At 34.1% G+C, this 22892-nt stretch overlaps 1 protein-coding gene across 1 annotated transcript; it reads right to left on the bottom strand.

Annotated features, from left to right (window-relative positions):
- Positions 1–1179: 1179 nt before the first annotated feature.
- Positions 1180–9977, bottom strand: LOC147814856 (uncharacterized). Its single transcript, XM_087156514.1, has 6 exons — positions 9723–9977; positions 6362–8351; positions 6188–6228; positions 4896–6113; positions 3085–3271; positions 1180–1403 (listed from the first exon to the last, which is right to left on the bottom strand). The coding sequence occupies exons 1-6, from the start codon at positions 9975–9977 to the stop codon at positions 1180–1182; spliced, it is 3915 nt and encodes a 1304-aa protein (XP_087012640.1).
- Positions 9978–22892: the final 12915 nt, after the last annotated feature.

Here is a 22892-nt window from a genome sequence, read left to right on the forward strand (position 1 = left end):
GTCTTAATGAGGTCTCATATTGACTTCTAGGTGACGTTACCAAAGGTGGACATAGTAACGTTTTAGACCCACGCACTGACGTCTCACATGTGACTTCGCAAATGATTCTTCGTGATAGTCGTATTTTTGCGAAAATCTGGTTACAGTGTTATTTGGGGAATAGTATTTCAGTCGATAACTGAATTTACAACTCACAATTCGTAATTCAAATTCACCCTTGATTTTCATGTATTCATACAGTTCTTGATTTTAAAAAAAAGAACTTAGTTAACAGTATACAAAGCAAATAAGTTTTATCAGTTTTCAATTTTCTAACCTTAACAAAAATATCCAACTTTTAAATAATTTATCAGAATAAGCTTTGAATGATTTCTAAAAGTTCGTTTTCAATAACTTAAGTAGTTGGGCTGTTATCAGTCATAATTATGGTATTTTTTTCTGATGAAACCTATTTCTCCCAGAATGCTGGAATAAAGTTAAAAAAAAATAGAGGAAACGTGAAAAAATTATGGAAACTTGACCAATCGGACTAAAATATAATTGTTTTAGAAATATATTTAACCCACTGGCTCTTTGAAAGATGGGCAAAATTACGATAATTTTTTTGCAAATACATATTTCCCCCATCTATTAGCATGGAAAAACCGGTCTTTCTATGCGGAGAGGTGTTGAGAATATAGTATTATATACTACTGGCCGTTAAAATTGCTGCACCAGGAAGGCGACTCACCACGAACATGAAATTTAGAGGACGGATAAAGCATGTTGTGATATGCAAATGATTAGCTTATCAGCGCATTTATGTGAAGCAGGCGGTGGTAGCGACACTTACAATGTGTATAAAAGAAGAGATTTGATAGTAAGTTACTCACACTGAAATTAAATTTGAGCGTTGTTCTTGAGTAAAAAAGTTTTTGTTATGCCTCGTGTAAGAGGGAAAATGCCTACCAGCACGTGTCTGAGTTTGAGATCAAGGTAGAATTGCGGCCTACCGTAATTGCGGTTATTCATACCAAAGTATTGCTGCTTGCGATGATCCAGACTGTTAGCAGAATATGGAATCGATGGGTTCATGACGGTCATATGGAACGCCATGGAGGATCTCAGCGGTCCCCTATCAACTAACAGCCGAAAAAACAGACATGTAATCCAAATGGCTTTAAGGATCGTATAGCTATGTCACGAACCCTGAGTCGACAAATGAGAACAAGTGTCTGCACTGAACAGTGCGATGAAGTTTGCAGCAGCATGAAATGTCAGCACGGCGACCATGGCTTCGACTATTCTTGACGCTGCATCACAGACAGGAGCGACTCCAATGGTGTGATCAACGACGAAACTGTTAGCAGACCTTGGAATCTTAGCTTTCTGACCAGTCTTATCCTCCTTTTTCCAGAATATTCCTTCGGGAAAAGACACTTACATGAACAGACACCTCAGGTGTGCCATATCACAATTTCTACAAAATATACTGATGAATCCTTTTTTGAAATGCTTAATTTAATGAGCACTTGTTCAAAAGGTCAAGGTCAAGAAGAAATACCAGATACTAGTTCAGTTTTACGAGTTATTTAATCTTATATTTTATCTTATAACCATCGTTAGACCAATTGTCAGCATTTCGGTCTTTACGTGCAAGCCGGGTGAACACTACTCTTAATAGACTTCACTACCGATGGATTGGAAAGAACTCTTATCTAAGATAATTATCATTCTTTCAGAATAACCCAAATAAGAAATATTATATCAAACTTTGGCATGCCTTCCTCAACTTTTATTTACCTGTTAAAAGTCAACGAACACCATATGCACATCTATGGACTTAAAACAACTCTAGATGTCCTATAATTATGGAGAAACTTAGAAGAGGGAAATCCCAAACCCAGTGTTACAAGTGCTAAAGCCATGGTCATGTTCTAAGAAATTGTATCTATGAAGTTAAATATTTGAAGTTGGCTTGCACGAATTTTTGTTACCTTTGCACTAAAGACTCTACCACCCCTGCAAAATATGCGAATTCGCTAATTAGAAATTTTAAATTTTTTTGTAGGCTGGAATGCTAACACCTCATGTAAGTTCTCACTGGTTAACAACACATGGCACCCAATGCCTTCTATAGGTAGTTTTTCTGACTAAAATTCAATATTTCTACATACATTTTTCAGAGCTGTTACTCCAAACAAACTGTTTGTTTCATCAAACTATCATGATTTGTTTCCAAGATTTTTAATGTTTTTAAATCAGTCAGACCTCCGCTCGACACCTTGTATCTTTCTGTCTCAAATTTATAATTTTTTTTTTACTATTCAAGGATCTATACCAAAGTTCCTTTCTCCGATAACGAAGGGGAAGCTGTCATTTGTCATTCTTATGGATTGAAGTATCCAGTCGAGTATTCAAAAATCAATAGAACAATTTTTAACAAAAAATTAAAAAAGGGTGATCTGTGGAATAAAGAGAATACAATTGAAACTTGGAACGGTAAGTCATGTTTACGATTAGTTGAATTCCTGCAAGTGACGTCACGTGCGTGGGTTAGCCAATCAGGTTTAATTCAACATCCACGCATTTCTTCACTTGCAATATCCAATTAAATCCGATCAAAAATTTTGTTCAGTGTAATAATAAACTTAAGCCTTAAAGTTGTACCTCTAATAACGTTATTCGATGCAAGCATGTGATAAGTTGCAAGTACTTAATGACGGTATGAAAGGTTTGCCTAACCAGCACATCTTTTTCGAAGAAAACCAGTTCTTAAATAGCGGATGTGAGTATGATGACCGAATTTTACATTTTAAGATGCATGTTAAATCTTTACATTTTGCAATGAATGGTTAAACCTTTATATGATTGCGTTTTAATATGATGATACCATTTTAATAAATGTATATGTTTCGGTGATGGGAATGTAAGACGTCAAATGAAACAATATGGCAATGAAACATCCTCTTTAATAGTAAAAGATAACAACCCATCAAGAAACTTCACAAACTCCTATTAACAGGTTATTCATTAAAAAACATTTAAAAGTTGTTATTAAAAGAACAATTAAAACTTAAACTTTTGATTGTAAACATCTCATACTGCAGGTGGGCGTCACCGGGTAGAAACGGAATATCGGTAAGAGGTTCTCGGACGCTGCACAACAACCCTCGAAGGTCTGGTCTGGTCTTGTTGGTTGGTCGGGGTCCCTGAGGCCAAAATGGCCCTTTACCCCTTCATCATGAAGTAAGAATCGTTGAGGTGAAGCCCTGAGGTGATAAGCATAATGCTAAAGTTGAAGCGGGGAGAAAATGGCACATTGCCATGGTGCGGAAAAGCTGTGGTGACTTGAAAAATAGTTGAGAGTAATCAACAAAAATGAAGTCTACTGTGCTTTGCTTGAGGAAAACATCTCGCTGTTTTTAAGATTACTTATCTCGAATTCATAATTAACATCTCCAGTCTCCGCTAGTAACTAAACTGGCGAGGACCCGAGGGACAATAGATGTTAGTAAAGCCAGACTCCTACTTGCGAAACATGCTTCGACCAGTCGGTTTCAAACGCAAATGACCGCCATTATCATGTCGGACAGGCCTAAATGCTACTAACGAAAGGTCAATGCAATCATCACGTTCACGTACGTCGAGGCTAAACAAGTTACTACTGCCGCTTACACGGTGTGTTCACGTTGGCTGGATTTGAAAGCTATTTCATCTGGCCCTCGAAGGCAAACTGTCATCTGCTTAAGTACTGGACATCAGCCTCTTCACTCCCTGTCTTGACTGCCGGTTGTACTTCTCCGCCGGTATTCATCCGATCAGGAACCATTCTGGTTCGTCCTCCTACCTTCGGTCTTCGATTCAATACTCGATCCTTCTACCTCGATTTTCATGCTATCTCAGCTGTCGCAACCAACAGCCTCTACAATAAATATGATAAGCGGGATTAATTAGTCTGGTAAAGACGAGACATTAAAATCTGTCTTCTAACTATAGAACTCTTTGTCTCTTATCTATTAAACCTTAAGAAAATCATATGGGCACCAAATTATAGTGCCCAATGCTATATAAAGCTCTTAGTCTAGATCTCCACGCCCCTCTGTTAGCCACAGTCATTCTTGTATCCTGCCAAACTGATCTTTTTCAGAAGCTTTATTAGTTTTGGTTCTAATTATTTATACTCCAATTCATTTCGGCTAGAATATTAGTTTTTTTTGTAATTCTTTAATTTTGATAAAAGCGCAATTTCATCTGTAAAGCCCAGATCTTCAAGAGCCGAATAAAAATTCTATCTAATATCTAACTTTTCTTTAGTTGCTTTCTTTACAATCCAGTCAAAGTCCAAACTGAAAAAAAAAGTTTCCTTACAGATATTATTTTCCTTATTCAAATTGATCTGGATGAATACCTTGATCCCGTTGAAGCTCCCGCCCTTTACTTTGCTATACATGACTCAACAAGACTCGTGAATCCTTTTTGTTCGATACCAATTGATTGATTTCTATGCTGGTTCGTTTGTTAACAAATGATATGGACTGTATTAAAGATTTTTATTATGATTGGTGCTACGAGCACGCTCATGCTATAAGATCAACAACTAATTTTCAACTGATTAGGGTTACAACAAACGGTGGCGAGGATGCTGAGACAAAGATGCCAAGTTGGCGCTATATTTCTGAGATATTGAACATCCACCCGCCGTTGAATTATATTCAATAAACATACAAATTAGCATAACAATGGTACATAAACATATTCCAATATAAAATTTACAAAGATTGAATAAATGCTGTAGGTACACATAATGAGAAAATTAACACACATCTTTTTTAATTGTCCAATGGCAAAATGCACAATTTATTAATGCTACGTTTAACAATTCCCTTGCTCGTTTTAATCTCCGCTACTCTGACCCTTCCATCCGTTCCAGGAAATAGTTTTAAAATTCGTCCCAAGACCCACTGATTTACAGGAAGATTATCCTCCTTTATTAAAACCATCGCATTTAAATTTATGTTGGTTTTCTCTACTTTCCATTTTGTTCTTTGTTGCAAATTGTTCAAATAGTCGCGAGACCATTTAGACCAAATGTATTGAACAATTTTTGTCAACCTTTGCCATCGAGAAAGTCGGGTTTCCGATTTATCCAACAAACTTGGTTCAGCTATGGCAGTTATAGATCTTCCAACCAAAAAATGCCCTGGTGTTAGAACATCCAGGTCATCAATATCATCTGACAAAGGTGTTAATGGCCGAGAATTTAGGATTCCTTCGACTTGTGCTGTTATTGTAAGGAATTCCTCAAATGTTAATTTTAGATTTCCTGTAGCTCGTTTTAAGTAAAACTTAAAGGATTTGACCCCTGCCTCCCAGAGGCCCCCGAAATTTGGAGCTCTGGGAGGAATAAAATTCCAAACTATCCCTTCAGATGCCAAATAGGATGCTAGTTTATCGTCAGGAAATCTAGTTAAATTCTGCAATCGCTGCAATTCCCTACTAGCCCCAACAAAGTTTTTTGCATTATCAGATGATATCGTAGCACATTTGCCACGCCTAGCTACAAAACGCTTTAAAGTAGCAAGAAAAGCATCGGTTGTTAAATCGGAAACAACTTCTAAGTGAATCGCCTTCGAGGCTAAACACACAAATATTGCAACATAAATCCGTTGGAAATTCCCTTTTCTCTGGTGTTTATATTTAATTTGGAAAGGGCCGCAATAATCAACACCAGAATGCAAAAAAGGATAATTAGGGTTTACTCTTTCTCGAGGCAAGGTTCCCATAAGTTGATTTGAAACAAGGGGTTTATGTTTAAAACAAACTATGCATTTATGTACAATTTTCCTAGCTATCGATCGACCACGAAGTGGCCAAAACCTTTCTCTAGTGCAATATAACAACGCTTGAGGTCCTAAATGGAGATTTTTGATATGCAAATGAGTCATCAACAATTTAGTGAAAGGATGGTCTGCAGGAAGTATAGCTGGATGCTTTTGAGAATAATCCAGAGCAGCATTATGCAAACGACCACCGACTCGGACAATTTGATGACCATCAAGGAAAGGATTTAAAGAGTTGAGTTTACTCTTACCTGAAAAAGCCTTGCCCTTGGAAATGGCCTCTATTTCCTCCTTAAAAGCAGATGCTTGTACATTTCTAACTAAAAAGGATTCCGTGTCCTTTAGTTCATTAGAGGATAACTTACCAAATCTTTTGCTACTTGGATTTCTACAGTTGAATATGAATCTGAAAGCATAACTTAAAACATTCAAAATTTTAGTATAATTATTGCTACGATTTAAAATATTGTCAATTAAGTCAAGTTTATAAGAAGTTAGAAGTATTTTGGCAGGGGGTTTGAGTTCCTGTAAAAATTCACTGTCCGAAGAGAGTTTTTCAAATTCTATTGGAACAATATTCAGATCTTGTTTCAAAAAATCTGGTCCGAACCACCAGAGTTCATGGGAGGAAATTTCCGAAGCATTCAGACCACGAGAGAGGACATCTGCAGGATTTTTATCAGATGCAACGTGATTCCAATGACAGTTCTTAGTGAGTTCTTGTATTACTTTAACTCGATTGCTGATAAAAGTCTTGAGTTGATCAGGTGACCGTTGAAGCCATGCCAACACAATTGTAGAATCTGTCCACAACATTATTTGTTGAATGGGCAAGGTTAGAGACTTCAGAACCTTGTTCAAAAGCTGTGCCAATAAAACACTGGCACACAATTCTAAGCGAGGGATCGTGATAGGTTTCACTGGTGAAACGCGGGACTTGCTGCACAAAAGTCTCGTATATGATGTTTCTCCCGAAATTGATTGCATGTACAGAACTGCTCCATACGCAACGGCTGATGCATCGGAGAAGCCGTGAATCAGGATTCCCCTCTTCTCCCCCACGTGACGAGGAATTTGCATGTTTTCAATGGCAGGTAGAGTAGAAACAAAACACTGCCAGTCCTTAGCCATTGAATCTGGAAGCGGTTCATCCCATTCCAATCTGAGTATCCAGAGTTTCTGGAGAAACAATTTAGCCTTGGTTAGTATGGGACCAAGGAATCCAAGGGGGTCGAACAAGCGTGAGATGGTGGATAAGACCTTTCGTTTGGTGTATGAGTCATGCATATTTACATCAACCTTGAAAGTAAAATAATCTAAATTTGGGTTCCAGATAACCCCAAGGGATTTAATGGTATTAGGTGGCTCACAAGAGAAATCATAGGCTTGGTCTTCTAATGGTATGGAATTAGGAATTTTTGAAGTGTTAGTGCACCACTTGTGTAAGCTCATACCCGCCTTTTTAAACAGGTCTACTAACTGTTCTTGTAGTAATTGAAATTCTTGAAAGTCTGAACTACCTGACAAAATGTCATCCATATAAGTGTCTCTAATTATTACAGCAGCGGCTAAGGGAAAACTATCACCCTCATCAATGGCTAGTTGTTTAATAGTTCTGGTTGCTAAGTAGGGTGCACAAGAAGTTCCGTATGTAACAGTGTTAAGTTTGAAGGTTTGCACTGGGTCATTCACGCTATTCTTCCATAATATCAACTGTAAATTTCGATGATCAGGGTGAATCAAAATTTGCCTAAACATTTTAGAAATGTCAGTAGTGAACACATATACATGTTGCCTGAATCGCAAAAGTATTGAAAATAAATCTTGTTGTATAGTACCGCCCTTGTACAAAATATCATTTAAAGAAAGACCGGATGTCGTTTTGGAGGAAGCGTTAAATACCACCCTCAACTTAGTGGTTTTACTATCTGGGCGAAGTACACCATGATGAGGTAAAAAATACGAAGTTGTTTTATCAAGAGGTTCTACAACTAATTGCATATGCTGCAAGTCAGCATATTCCATTAAGAATGATTTGTAAAGTGATTGCAACTCCTCATCTTTTGAGAGTTTTTTCCATAACTGATTTAAACGCATTTCGGCAACGGCTTTAGAATCACCGAGCGAAGAGGGATCCTCCTTCAAAGGCAACTGTACTATGTAACGCCCTTCATGATTTCGATAATGAGTATTTTTATATTGAGTTTCGCATAACTCAAATTCGACACTATGTTCAACAGAGGGCTCCTCAACAGTTTCTATATTCCAAAATGCTTGTAGCTGTTTATCAAGGCTTTCCGAATTTATATCTGAACTAAGCGTTAATCCACAATATGCTCTATTTGTACTATTATCGGAGCTCCCTACGACTATGTAACCAAAAACAGTTTCTTGAAACAACCAATTACTACATGGCGATCGAAGCTGATTTGGCTTTAAAATTTCAAAAAAGAGCTCGCAACCTATAATTAATTCTACTTCTTTTTGTGTGTTAAACTCTGGATCAGCCAAATTAATGTCCGATGGAATCTTTATATTAGATACTTCAACCGGATTAATTATCGTCAAATTTGTAATCGAAGGAACAATTAAAAATTCTAAAGATGTTGAAAAACTTCCACTATTGTTTTTAATTGCAGTGGTTACCTTTTGTTTGATATTTACCGAAATATCGCTCAATCCAGAAACAGAAGCATTTATTTTTTCCTTTTTCAACATTAAGTTATTAGCTAAATTTTGTTTACAGAAAGAAAGATGAGAAGCGGAATCCAAAATCGCTCTGCATGGATAATAGTCTCCCAATTCATTTCTAATATAAACAACTGCAGTAGGCAAGAGAATATTTTGTTTCTTTTTTGATACTAAATAATTAGAAAAAGTGTTCGAATGTTCTTGTGGGAATGAATCATGCACTTGCGAGACAGTTGTTTGATCGGCGCCTGGCATCGTAGAAACTGAGGAGGTAGGAGGCGGGGACGAAATCTCATAAATATGCAGTAATGTATTATGGCGTTTTTTGCAAACGAAGCAAGAATTTTTCGATTTACAGTCTTTAACTTTGTGATTATTCTTTAAGCAATTAATACACAAATTTAATCGTTTTATTTCATTAAATCTATCCGAAACCTTCATATTTTGAAAAGTATTGCACTTATAAATCATGTGTGGTAATTTACAGATTACACAAGAGTTAGGATTATTATTCGAATTCAGGAAAGATTTACTCTTATTAACAACTTGCTTATGCTTATAAATTGAAGAAGAAGCTGTTCGACTAATACTATCAAGAATTTGGCTTCTTTTTTCTAAAAATTCTAAAAAGTTATCCAGTTCTGGTATTTCATTTGATGCGATCGTTTGTTCATATTGTTTTCTAGTTTCTCGATCTACCTTTTTCAAAATGATGTTAAGCAGAAGTATGTCAGATAAATTATTACGATCAAAATTTAGAAGCTTCAAAGCTCTGATATTTTTCTTTAAAATATCTACCATGTTTCTAATATCTCCAGCTGATTCATTTGTAAGTTTTTCAATTTCCAAAATTTGATTTATGTAAGTCGCAGTCAGGAAACGTTTATTCTCAAATCTATTTTCTAATGCTTTTAAAAGTGATTCAAAAGAATCGTCAACAGTTTCGAGACGTTTAGCGTCGCCCAGCAATGACGCTTTCAAATAATGCAATTTTTGAGAGTCATTTAAATCATTGTTTTTAGTTATAATGTTATCAAATTGCGATTTAAAATTGGGCCATTCGTCAAATTTACCATGAAATACCGGTAGTGGTATCTCGGGTAGTTTAATTTCTAGTTTTGTTTTCGAATCAGCCTGAGATATTTCATTTTCACAATTAATTATTGAAGGTTTAATTATCAAGGAGTTAAGAATATCTTTAATTCTTACCTCCAGAGCTTCGAATCTGTCTACTGTTCCCTCCAAGTCCGTTTCTACTTCAGTTACCTCAGGGTCAGTTATGTCTTTTAGCCCATAATAATGCTCCTTTAATTCATCAACTTTTTTATACAATTGTTCCACACGCTTCAGCTTGACCTCTAATTCAGTATGGTTATGTTCCTTCGTCTGGTCAATGTATGTTTCTAGCTTTGTTATGGTACCTTTGACGGCACGCTTCGATCTATTTAGTTTTTCTTTTTCCATCTCCGGTTTTTACGGATCACTAATGTTCGATACCAATTGATTGATTTCTATGCTGGTTCGTTTGTTAACAAATGATATGGACTGTATTAAAGATTTTTATTATGATTGGTGCTACGAGCACGCTCATGCTATAAGATCAACAACTAATTTTCAACTGATTAGGGTTACAACAAACGGTGGCGAGGATGCTGAGACAAAGATGCCAAGTTGGCGCTATATTTCTGAGATATTGAACACTTTTAAATATGGCATTAAGCTTGAAGTACCGAAATATCACCTTATTCAAGTCAACGATTATGTGAGTATTGTTTACAAATAACCTATAGAATAATTCCAGAAATGTAATCCAGTAGTTCATATAGTTACTAATAAAGTTTCTGTGGTGAACACATGAAATTATATCATTATCATCTAATTCCATCAGTCTATGAGAACCAACTGTAAGTAAATCACTTATAGACGATATTTTACGAAATTTTTGAAAATTTTCACCGATAATCAGCGCCACCGAATCATCAATAATGAATGTTCTTAAATGAATAAATGAGTTTTTATAAAGCATTTGTATGGAAACAGAGAGTAAAAAATAAAATATTTTGTAAAAAGTATTTATAAATAAACAAGTAAATAATTTAGATTTTATTATATTGAATAGATAAAATTTTTTTAAAATTTGTTTGCGATGTTTTTAAATATTGGTGAGATATTAAATTAGTTTAATGCAGCCATAAACATTTAATCAATGAAAGACATTCCAAAAAAGTGAATTTTAAAAATTGCAAAATAAATTGTGTTTGATTATGAAACGAAATGTTTTCTACTTGTACTCGAAAGAAAATATTTATAATATTTCCTGTAAAAAATAACAAATAAATTAAAGTTTATTAATGAGATATAGAACACATTAGGTAAACAACAAACATAACAAATAAAACGAAATATCACAATAGGCTAGCCCTATTGAAAACTAATATATATACAAGATTGGGTCGTAAAAAATAATTTGTTGAGTTCAGGAACGTTTTTGTGCAGTAAAATTGCTTATTATAAGAATAAAAGTGCAGAAAAAAAATTAAATAGTTTGCTATCTTTCGTTTGTATAATGAACTTAAAATTAATGAAAACTAGAAAAAAACGCATTTTTAATTTCTTTCTTACTTTTGAAAAAAATTAAAATAAAAATAATATTTTTAAGAACCACGTTTTTGTATTGGAGAATAATAATTTAAAAACAAAAATTTGCAAAACGAAAAACGTGGGGTGTATGAAATACATAACAGTAACAGTATGTGTTGTTTTCATGAGAATATGTGTATGTATATCAGTAATTGTATCTAAATGTGGATGTGGAATATGTTTGTGTATATGCATGAGAAAGAAAATGTGTATATGTACTGTTATGTATTTCATGCGCCCTTCGCTTTTCGTTTCTCAAAATTTTATTTTTTAATTATTATTCTCCACTACAAAAACGTAGTTTTTAGAAATATTACTTTCATTTTGATTTCTTTTGTTTGATTCACTTCCAAAATCTCCATTTTTTCACTCACTGTACACAAAACTTTTCCACTGACATGTGACACTCATTTGAAATAATCGAATCGACAACAAAAGACAATCGCGAAAATATTAATTTTTCTTTAATTTTAAATTTCTTTTACTTTGTATGTCTTTTTTCTCTTCATTTTCATGCATTGTCATCCAATTCTGAACTATGTGCCAAATTTGAAGTCAGTAGCTAGTCGGGAAGTTGGTTTAAAATCGATTACCAAATTCCACCCGAACAGACATACACGAAGGCAAGTTGATACAAAAGTGGTAAAAAAACACGCTTTAGAGTTATATGCTTGTTTGATGGTTTGAATGTCCTAAATAATTTAAAGTCTGATTATAGATTAAATTTTTTACGGTCGTGAATTGTATTAGAATAAAACAGTTTCCCAATTTCTCTTCACTCATTATGTTAGACGCAGAACGACACAGACGTGCCACGTCATAATGGTTATCCGTCGACACCGTACCCAACCAACCATTCATTTTTTTACATTATATTTGTAACTACTAAGAGAGATGTTTTAAGTAGTATTCTCTGACTTACTATATCTCTAAGGTATCCTCTTTTATTTATCCATTACATATTTAAAGTCAGATTTGTTTAAAAAAAAATTAGGTTTAGCTGATCTTGACTTTGGTGTTGTTATTGGAATCCTCTGTCAAAAGTTTGATACACTTTTACACAGCTTGAGAGAGACAAGGAAATTTTGTGATTCTTCTAAAGCTCGTAGTATCAGAATTGATAATTGGTGTAATATAATTTTTACTTACAGTATTTGGGGAGGATATACCTCACAAGAACTCCAATTTTAATTATTTCAAATTAATTCGGAGAAGCTAGAAAGTGTGTCTGCGGTAGTACGAAATTTTTAACGATTTGTTTTCTTTAGGAAGGTTTTTGTTCTTTAAATATTCTTCTTATTTTCATCCTAAGGTCTCGTTTGACACAGTTGGCTTTCTGGAAAGGGAGAAAAGAACAGGATCCATTTGAGTTTTGTATCTGACATCACCTCTTTCAGTCACGCAATCAGTATATGTGTTATGCTGTTGTGCAGCGTAGGCAGGATTGGCACCCACCACCGGTACCTACGTCTGAATTTGTGTCACTCTCGACGGTATCGGACTGTTACCGAATGAAATCGGAACGTCTTCACGGATGAATCTACATTCAATGTGGGCAGTGATAACCATCGTGTACGAGCGTGGAGGCCCCGGAGTGAGCTTCTCAATTCTAACTACGCTGTACAACTGTGCATAATTTCTGCAGCTGGTGTGATAGCAGGAGGTGCCATCGTGTGTAACATACAATTACTACAAATATTAATCTTAGGTGCTATCACAGCCTCAAGGCACACACGTATCTTCCTTTGATCACATGTGTTGGCACTCATAGCAGGGTTTCTGAGAACATTTTTACCCTCGCATACACACAGAAAGAGTATCGCAGTCCTGGCCTGTTCCATCTCTTGATTTGTTTCTAGACAAGGATGTCTGGTATCACGTGGGACGGCCAGTTAGACAGCCACCGAGTTTAACCTATTTTGTGGTGTTTTGCTACGAATGTGAAGATGTTGTAGGGCATAAAGGACTGCCTCATTGCCCGACAAAGTCGTATCCTGTATTTACACTAGAAGTGGCCTAAACTGTGAACTAAAAACTCACATTTGTGTTTTTTCCTACAATAAATGATTATTTTGTCTTGATTTTTTTAATCACTCTCTAATATCAACGTTGTAATGACATACGTAAAACTTTCTTTTATTCTGAGAACTTTTTGAGGGTGCGCTAATTTTTATGGCAACATATAGGGATGCACATTTTTTTAGACGTTCTGTCAACCATTTTTCGCAGACAACTGTGCGCCCTCTGAAGGTAGGTTATTGAAAAGTATACAAACATAACTGAAATTTTCGAATCAAATGAATGCCTGCGGAATTTTTTTACGTTTTAATTTTTATCATTATTGACGCAAATGTGGTGCCTTGAGTATCAAATTTTATTTTTCATTGAATAAACGTTTGCTTAGAAGACATAAACAGTTTTAAAACTGTTATATACGTCCAAATGTATTACATTTTTACAGCGTTCTAAGAAATTGGAAATTGAAATCAACATTTTCCTTTTTAAAATGTCCATAAATGAAATTAGGAGGCAATTTTTATTTATCCTACATACGCATTTGCATTTTTAAACAAAATATTTTAATAAGACAAGGAAATTTTCAAAAAATTTTGTTGGCGAAATGCTGGTTTATGTTTTTTCCCCTTCGTTCATGTTGACAAACAATTATAAGTTTAGAAAGTTATATGGTACAGATTGTACATAATTATCACTTAAAATTTTCCTATCATTCTTCTTAAAATAATAACTCTAGTGTTATTTTAGTGAAAAGTTTTTAAAACACTATGAATAGCATGATTTAATAGTGATCAGTATTAATCTACGTTTTTTATAGATAGAGCAACAATTCTTACCATACCCTTATGATACAAACTGTCAATTGCTAAACCCTGAAGGAAATACCAATGAAAACTTTGACTACACGGTAAGGTCTTATTTTTAATGAATACTTGATTAATTTCGTAACTTATTTTATTCAGAATTAGTATTTTATTACATACTCTGTTTTGTTTTACTGTATTCTATTCCATGATTCACTATATCGTATCATTTCATTGTATATTCTATTTTATTGTTAGATAGGGGGGGGGACATGCAAATTTTTTTCTTTATCTCTTTCTTTCTCGTCATTCTGCCTCTTTATATTTCTTGAAATATCTGTCAGTTATTGCATCTAAGTTTCCTAAAAGAACATTGAAAAATAATTTTAAAAATCCTCTAGGTAAGTATTTAATCGAGAAATCTTTATTTATTTATGTCTTTTCGTTCAATTCACGTTTCATTGAGAAAATGATTGCAATGATTCTGGCGTAATTGAGATGAGTTTCTCCCTAATTTTTATAAGAAACCATTTCCGGTTTGACTCTGCCCTCATTGCTTTTCACCCGCTCCCCACCTGAAACAAAAGTTAGTTTGTCTTTCCTTCGCTTGTTTACCTCTAAAATGTGTTTTAATAAACTCTTCAGTGAAAAACTCTTAACTCATCCATAAGAACTCTAGCAGAAGATCGTTGATTTCTTTCTTACATTATTTATTTTATCTATAGAAAATTAATCATAAATTCAAATTTATTCTCGCGTATTAATATTAATTTGATTGGTTTACTTTATTTTTCATGTTTCTTTATATCGGTTGTATATACATTATTATTTTACATTGTATTGTTTTGTATTGTATGGTATTGCATTGCATTACATTGCATTGTATTGTATTGTATTGTATTGTATTGTATTGTGTTGTTGTTGTTGCTAATTCCCATCTGGTCTGACGGGGTCAGACCAGATCAATGAATCCGTTGACATTCAGAAAATCCGAAACCAGAATGGGAGAGGAATGAATGTCATTCCAGTCCAGCCCTAAACAGTTCAAGATGTGCTCAGGTGATGCCTGGTTTTGTTGGCATTTAGGGCAAAGAGGAAAGATTTTTTGATTTGCAGAAAATGTGAGACTTTTTAGGTGTCCACTGGCCAGTCGGGATAAGCAGGTGTTGGTTTGCCTATCACCAGGGAGAGATAGAGAGAGTCCTGGTCTTTCTGCTTTATACCAGTAGTGAATAGGTGGAAGCAGCCACTTTTGTTTGTTCTGGGCCTTTTGCCTTGCAAAAAGTTCAAGGTATGTAAGCTCTGAGGTGGAGGGAACTGGATGGTCTAGTCCCTTCTTTGCAAGAGGTATTGTATTGTATTGCATTGTATTGTACAGGGTTATTCATAATTTCCTCCGGGGTATCGAGGCGTTATAGTAAAAAAACTAAGACGAATATGGCAAAAAAGAACATATGAAATTATTCCAAAAGTATTCAAGTTTTAATTTAAGCAGTTGCCGGTTGTAACATGTACCACTGAAGCCAGTTGTAGTAAACATAAGGCTGTAGTAAACAGAGGGAATAATAAATAACCCGGTATTGTATTGCATTGCATTGCATTGCATTGTATTGCATTGGATTGCATTGCATTGCATTGCATTGCATTGCATTGCATTGTATTGTATTGTATTGTATTGTATTGTATTGTATTGTATTGTATTGTATTGTATTGTATTGTATTGTATTGTAGACAAACTAAACGTCAAAAAACCTTGAAAACGAATGCTATTACTAATGTTAATCGCTGGAGTATTTATCAATTCTTTTTGTCAGAATGTTATAGTGTGTCTTGGACAAAATGAACGTATCTTTAAACTTCATCTTAAAGAGCGCGATAGGTTTTTATCAAACTCAAAACATTAAATGATGCTCTACCATCTTAGGTAGCTGAAAGTATCATATGATTGAACGATCGGTTGATTTTCAAGAAAACGGTCATAAAAGTGCCTATTTTTTGGCTTTTGTATTTGTATTACGTATTTGATTAGTGCTGCAACTGGTTGTAAAAGGAACTAACTATCTACAATTACCTTAAAAATATCCTGGTACTGCCATCAGGTGTGTAAAATGAGAAATAAAACGTGTTTCCGGGCAAAAGAAATGAATTAGTTTTATTCTTATTAGCGCGTTACTACTTAGCACTCCAGCCCGTCAATATCACGGGAGCGAGAAATAACGGACGAAATCTCACCCCGTCATTTTCACGGGAGCGAGAAGGAAGGGGTTAAAGTCAATCAACACCACACTTTAGTCTCTTAATTTTTGATTTACTTTTCCTCATTTCTAATTCTCTATTTTATTTTATTACTCTATTTTTGCCCACTCATCCTTCTACGATTCATTTTCTCTCTCTTTGTCATTTTTGACTACATCAATTTTTCTGAAACTATATATGAAAATATGACAAACTGTACATAAAATAATCTCAATATATAATATGTTCATGATATTTTTAGGAATGCATAGAAAGTTGCAAGTTTAATCTTCACGTGAAGCAGTATGGATGCGTAGCTCGTTCAATAAGTATTAGTCACATGGTGAAACTTTGTAAAAAAGGTAGGAATCTTGTTACTGACACATAGACCAATCTCCCTATGTCTAGTTTCACTAAGTAAGTTTCATTTCGATGTTTGCAATTATCGTTGTTTATAGGGTAAATTATGGATTGATTTTCTAAATTGAACAGAAGTCTTAGATTTGCACCATGGGTTCCTTATTATATGAAAAAGAATGCTTAAAAATTTTTAATTAATATTTGTAGTTATCGGGCAAATTAGGAAATTAGTCCATAATTAACAGCGTTGCGAAATAATGCTTTCCAAGTGAGATCAAAGTGTCATATTTTGACCATATGTTTTTGTATGGTAAATAGAATAGAAAAAAAACTGATAGAATTGTATTTTAGAGTTTTATAGCTTTCAGGGTTAAAAAGGATAATTAGCTTGATTGTCCAGTTATGCTAAATTTATGTTCCCTTAAATTATCACCATATATTTGTTTTAGCAAGCACGTTTCTGCTTTGCGTGCCTTTAACATTAGAAAGATGAATGGGCCCGTAATTGCACTGTCATTTCAAAATTAACTTCCTTAAAGCACTGCAATATTATGATTTTTCCTTACAGGACTCTATTTAAGTACTTATTAAAACTTTTTGGTTTTACTTAATAGAAACATAGATATTTGAACTTATACCTAGAATGAAGACTAGAGGTGGAATGCCCCATAAAACATTTGGTTTTGTTATGGATAAATTTATAGTCTCTCGGAATCATTATAGCAGACATCTTTATAGCACTAAATTATGATTTTAGATATATCAGTTTTAAATGTGTCATTTTAATCTAAAATAAATGACCGAAAAAAAAACCTACTCAATAGCAGAAATTACACTTTGCTCATTGCTCTAGGCGTGTCGTGAAGAATGACGCGACTAGTGTCAATCTTCTCTACGACAACGCAATGTGTAGAGAGATAAACTCAAATGAATACAAGTTAAGAATTTCTTGTAAAGGAAATCAAGCACGGAACTCTGGTTCATACATGATTGGTCCATTGGCAAATGTGTTTCAAAACATGTGTAGTGTTCTGATTATTACGAAATGAAATATAATTAATTCTAATTATTATAAATATATTTTAGTTTATCTTTCGTAATGCATAATTAGTATCAATCAATATAAATTGGAAACTTAATTATATGCAGTAAAGAAGTATAATATACTAAACACGAGGGCTTACTCACATCACTCACATTAGCGATTCTGACAGGTATTATATTTCCAATAATTCTTTTAAAGTTGTCCTCAGCTGGATATTCTATCAGGTCTTATCGTAAATCGTTACATTAAGGATTCCAGAAACTATTATCTCAGTTCTTGGTGAAATTGCAGTTTCGTTCCCAATTTTTACTTGACAGGTTTGTTTAACCTCCGGATTTCTCGTCTTAAATGCGGCGATGCCTACTTATCTAACAGTCTAGTTTAAAATGATTTTCTTGAAAGACGTTTTAACCTTTGTCGAATTCGTCGCTAATATCAGCCAAGAATACCTCATGAAGGTAATTGATATTTCCAAATGTAATCTTAGGGGGAATTCCTTATAAATGTTGATTTTATCTCCAGTCACAGTCTGCAGTACAACTCGGAGTGAAGTTCATGTTATTTTTTCCTTAGTTTCAGAGTCAAATCTAGAACTAAGCAACCATAATCACCAACGTTATCCTCATAATGTTTTGATAATGGTGACGTTGGCTCCAGTATTCATTATAAACTCCATCAACAAGTTCACTGATACTTCCCATAACGAAAAGTTCACTGTCATCGCTACTCAATGAAGAAATATTCAATACATTTGCCTGCAGCTAGTTACTTCCCACATCCTTTAGTTGTGGACAGTTTTTTACGTGCTGCCCAACGATAGCGCAGTTCGAACATTGCATTTCCTTAATTTTGATAACCCTTCCTTCTCTCAGATTTCAAATCTCTCCCAGAATACCTTTTATCATTTTCTCCAGATAAGAGATTGAATCAGTGAAGGATACAGCTCAGTTAGATTCCTTCAATGCCTGAGCTGCCTCAATCTAGTGTGCATATATAAGGGGATCCCTCTCACTAGAGCTTTTAAGAGTCTTTTGTGTTCCTGGACCCCGCATACTGTCTGTCTAAATGTTGAAAGGCCAAATCTTGATGAAACTCAGAAGGGGATCCAGAAGTCTAGATGTGAGAATCATTGACTGTTAAGCCCTGGTTTCTTAGGACAGGACGCCGTCAGCTGGAAATCAGCGCTAACCTCTGATTGGTCCATTTGTGAGTTTGATAGTATACGTCATCAAGTTCAAGATGAGCGTTCGATGACGTACACTATCAAACTCACAAATGGACCAATCAGAGGTTAGCGCTGATTTCCAGCTGACGGCGTCCTGTCCTAAGAAACCAGGCCTTTATAAGCGGTCAGTTCTCCGACACTTTCACCTACTTACTGATGGCGATACTTCAGTTGCAGGCAGCTACATTATTTAGACTATTTTTCACAAAAGAATAGATCTAATGAAATTAAAATGAATTCAATATCAGGACGTTGCTGTTTGGTAAGCATTCCCAAGATGTCAACTGATGTAGGAGGAAATTTAAGGTCTTGGTTGTTGAGATTTAAATATATATATATATATATATATATATATATATATATATATATATATATATATATATATATATATATATATATATATATATATATATATATATATATATATATATATATATATATATATATATATTTAAATTTTGCAATAAATAGTAAGTGCATGAAAATCAAATTATTAGAACAAAAGATTTTTCATTTGACAACTATTTCGAATTTGCATCAAAATCTAATTTTAAATTCCCTTTACATTGATCAGTCATACAAAGTGTTTTCAAACTCGGAGTTTTTAACATCATTTCATGTCATTACTTCTCAAAAAAATAAAATTTTATTGTCTTTCAGATGTAAAAGTTTCAAAGGAAAATCAAGAAATTTGCTTTAAAAAGTGCAGTGTTTTGCCTTGCATGTAAGTAATTTTATGCTACATATTATTTCTCATTACAAAAAGAAATGCTCATGGCATATCTGTTGAAGGTATACATATTTTTTAACTACTTTTGATAATGTAACTCTATATGATAAAACTTGTCCCCCAGTGGACTGATCGTAAGGACACGGCTCGCAGAAGAACACCAAAGTCAAGCATCACTGGCTGCGTTTAGTAAGCGAGTGGCTGATCACTTTGATCAACCTGCGTAGGGACCGAGGATGCGCGGCATCGGTTCTCCATAAACTGTTCTACCGTAAAGTGTTATGCATGTCATTTGGCTATCAAAGCAAAGCAGCCAATACCTCTGTAGAGGATCAAAATTGTTATGACATTTCTTCGGATCATCCTCAGGGATATTTCACAGACCGTCACCAAAATCATATTGTGTAGCTCTAGTGCGACATAAATAAAGTACCTACTTATCTTGAATAAAACTAATTAAATAATTCTTGAGATGCTAAAATTTGAAAATGAGATTCTTTTGATACCATTCGGGGATTCTTTTGATACCTTCGAACTTCAACAGCGAATTAATCGCTATTGAAGAGGCTCTTGCCTATTGTCACTCCTATTCTCCATAAGACTCAATATAAGAAATTGCGATTGTCTCAGACTCAAAATCAGCACTCGAAGCCATACATAAAGGTAAAACATCAATAACGCAAGAAATTAATACTCTTCTTCACTTATTAAATATCCATTGCACTCTCCAGTGGATCCCAGCTCATGTTGGAATCAAGGGGAACGAATGCGCAGATGCCCTTGCAAATGAAGCACGCGACGAGGATCAACCTCGAGCTGTCACCTGTGCAGATGCAAATGCTGTCGCCAGACGAAGGATATACAACCAGCATTTTAGCAAGGCAACAATCCCCGATCTAAACAGCCCAAGAAACCTCTCCTCTACAAGAGCTAGGCTACGCACTGGACATTTCAAGGGCATGAAGATCTCACGCACCCATATAAATTTCTATCCCATCTGCAAGTACTGTCCTCCTTTGCAACTAACTCCAGACCATGTTTTTGACTGCCAGGCCATTATCGGCTCTCTCTTTCAACTTGGAGCACCTCCCATCGAAATTCTCCATGGCCATCGGGCTCCAGAACTTGCAAACTTTGTTATCAAGACTTTTGGTGGACTCTAATCTTTGCACTAGCATAGACACGACAACAGCAACAACCATTCGGGGAAAAAAAAGTAAATTAACATAATATTTGACTTAAATTTTAACCGCTCTTCATCAAAAACGTTTGAGGCCATTATTGTAGTTACCCCCACATTTGAACTTAAGGGGCGAAAGGAGAATTTATATTTCTGCGTCTAATTTTGTAACTTTCTCAAATATATTTAATATAATTTCAAAACATATTTTACAGGTCCCGGATGTTCAAATACAAGCATATGGAGAACGCAAGAAGGGTACGAATTCTTTCCCATTATATAAAATGCGCAATTCATTTCCAAAATCATAATATATTTTCAAAATAATCTCTACAATAACATACATTTATTCTAGGAAAAAATGTGTTGAATGTAATTTAACTTAATAACGAATATGATATTTAATTTATTGAGATATTTTAATGCAAATGTACTTCAGACAATTTACAACCATAATCACCATACCGAACAAGCATTTCTTAAATCTATGACAAAACTAAAGAAAAGAAGTATAAAAATAACGGTTTAAAAATTCATGATTAAAGGAAATGATCAACATTTTTATTTTAGATCTGACGAAATATTAGTGCTGAAAGCGACATTAGAAATATTAAATTTAGTTTGATTGTTGAATAAAACTTGAAAGTGCTTATAAAACTCGCATTTCATGTTCTATTTCTATCGGGTATATGAGTTATATGTTTTTGTATTTTTAATACCTCTCCTTCTCTTAATACAGTTTCAGCAAATTTTGATGTAGGTTAACTGCTTAAATACTAACTTTCGTCCCCTGAATATTCCTATTTTCTTTTAATTGTTTTTTCTATATGGAATCTTAAAATAGACTTTGAGATAAATACAACTTTAACAAGAACAAGAAACCCACATCTTTTCCCAAACTACTAAAATAGCAGACTGCTCAATATCAAATGCTCTAAGCACTCTAATGCTATAGCACTAAAATAACTGCTCAAAATATGCTTTAAAGTAAATTTACACTGATCAAACTGCGGGTTTAAGAAAGCGGTAACGACCCTAAATGCGTGTTAAAGTAAATTGAAATAGCTCAAAATGTATGCTTAGGAATGTATGCTAATAACTGTTTAAGAACAATCCCGTTTTTCAAACTTCTCTTATGAATTCAGTGTTCTTATTTAATAAATAATCAAATAGATTCAAATAAATTCGTTATGATGTTACGTCTTTTATTTGCCTAAACCACTTAGCAATATTTTTTTTAAAAATTAGTCTTCATTGAAAAGATACTAAAAAGTCAACAATTATTTTTATAAGCGCCCAATAAGTTTACAATAGTGTTATTAAATTGACACTGTAAGAATTTATATATTTTTAAAAACACTTCATCATTTTCTGTTATGAATATTGAATGCAGACTGAAAAATAACGTCTGCGATATACTTACCCACCAGCAACCCGAAATCCAGGAATTGTCCCCGTAATATTTAGGCTTAGTGTTTTTACAAGTAAGGAAACGTTAGTTGGAAATGTGAATTTATTTAATTGTTAAATTTTTGTTGAACATAGGATAAAATAACTTCTCCAGTGCCCGTTTTCTCAATTATGCATTTTGGGCAGCGTACATCTACCACTATTAAACTCAAATTTTGAGCTGCTTCCTTAGTAAAAAGTAAACTTCTTCTTTGATAAAAAATAACACATTATTTAAATTTCAGGTTCATGGAAGAGCTGTGAAAGTTAACAACCACACTCTCGAATATTTCATGTAAGTCTTATTTTAATTAAATAAAATATGAATTCCTCAGTTGCTCCTTACAATACATTAAGAACTTTTGTAAAAATTAAGTATTTTATGAAAATTTTCTCAGCATCATACTTTTTTACTTAACACTTTAAAGAGACTGCTGTTTTCTGCAAAGGAAGTAACATTTTTTTTAAAGATATATTTTTTAGACTAGCCACCATTCGCGACCAACTGGGTCACTCCTCAAAATTATCTTGAACAGCTTATAAATTTTATTTGTTAACCAAGCCATATGCACAAGAAAACTATATTTAAATGTTTTAATTCTTCAACCACTAATTAAATAATGCATGCTAAACTACTTCCTCACGGACCTCTCAAACCATGACAATATATATATATATATATATATATATATATAT

The sequence above is a fragment of the Parasteatoda tepidariorum genome, chromosome 2 (assembly GCF_982258835.1).
Source record: "Parasteatoda tepidariorum strain Cologne lab strain chromosome 2, Ptep-v5.0, whole genome shotgun sequence".
Classification (NCBI taxonomy): domain Eukaryota; kingdom Metazoa; phylum Arthropoda; class Arachnida; order Araneae; family Theridiidae; genus Parasteatoda; species Parasteatoda tepidariorum.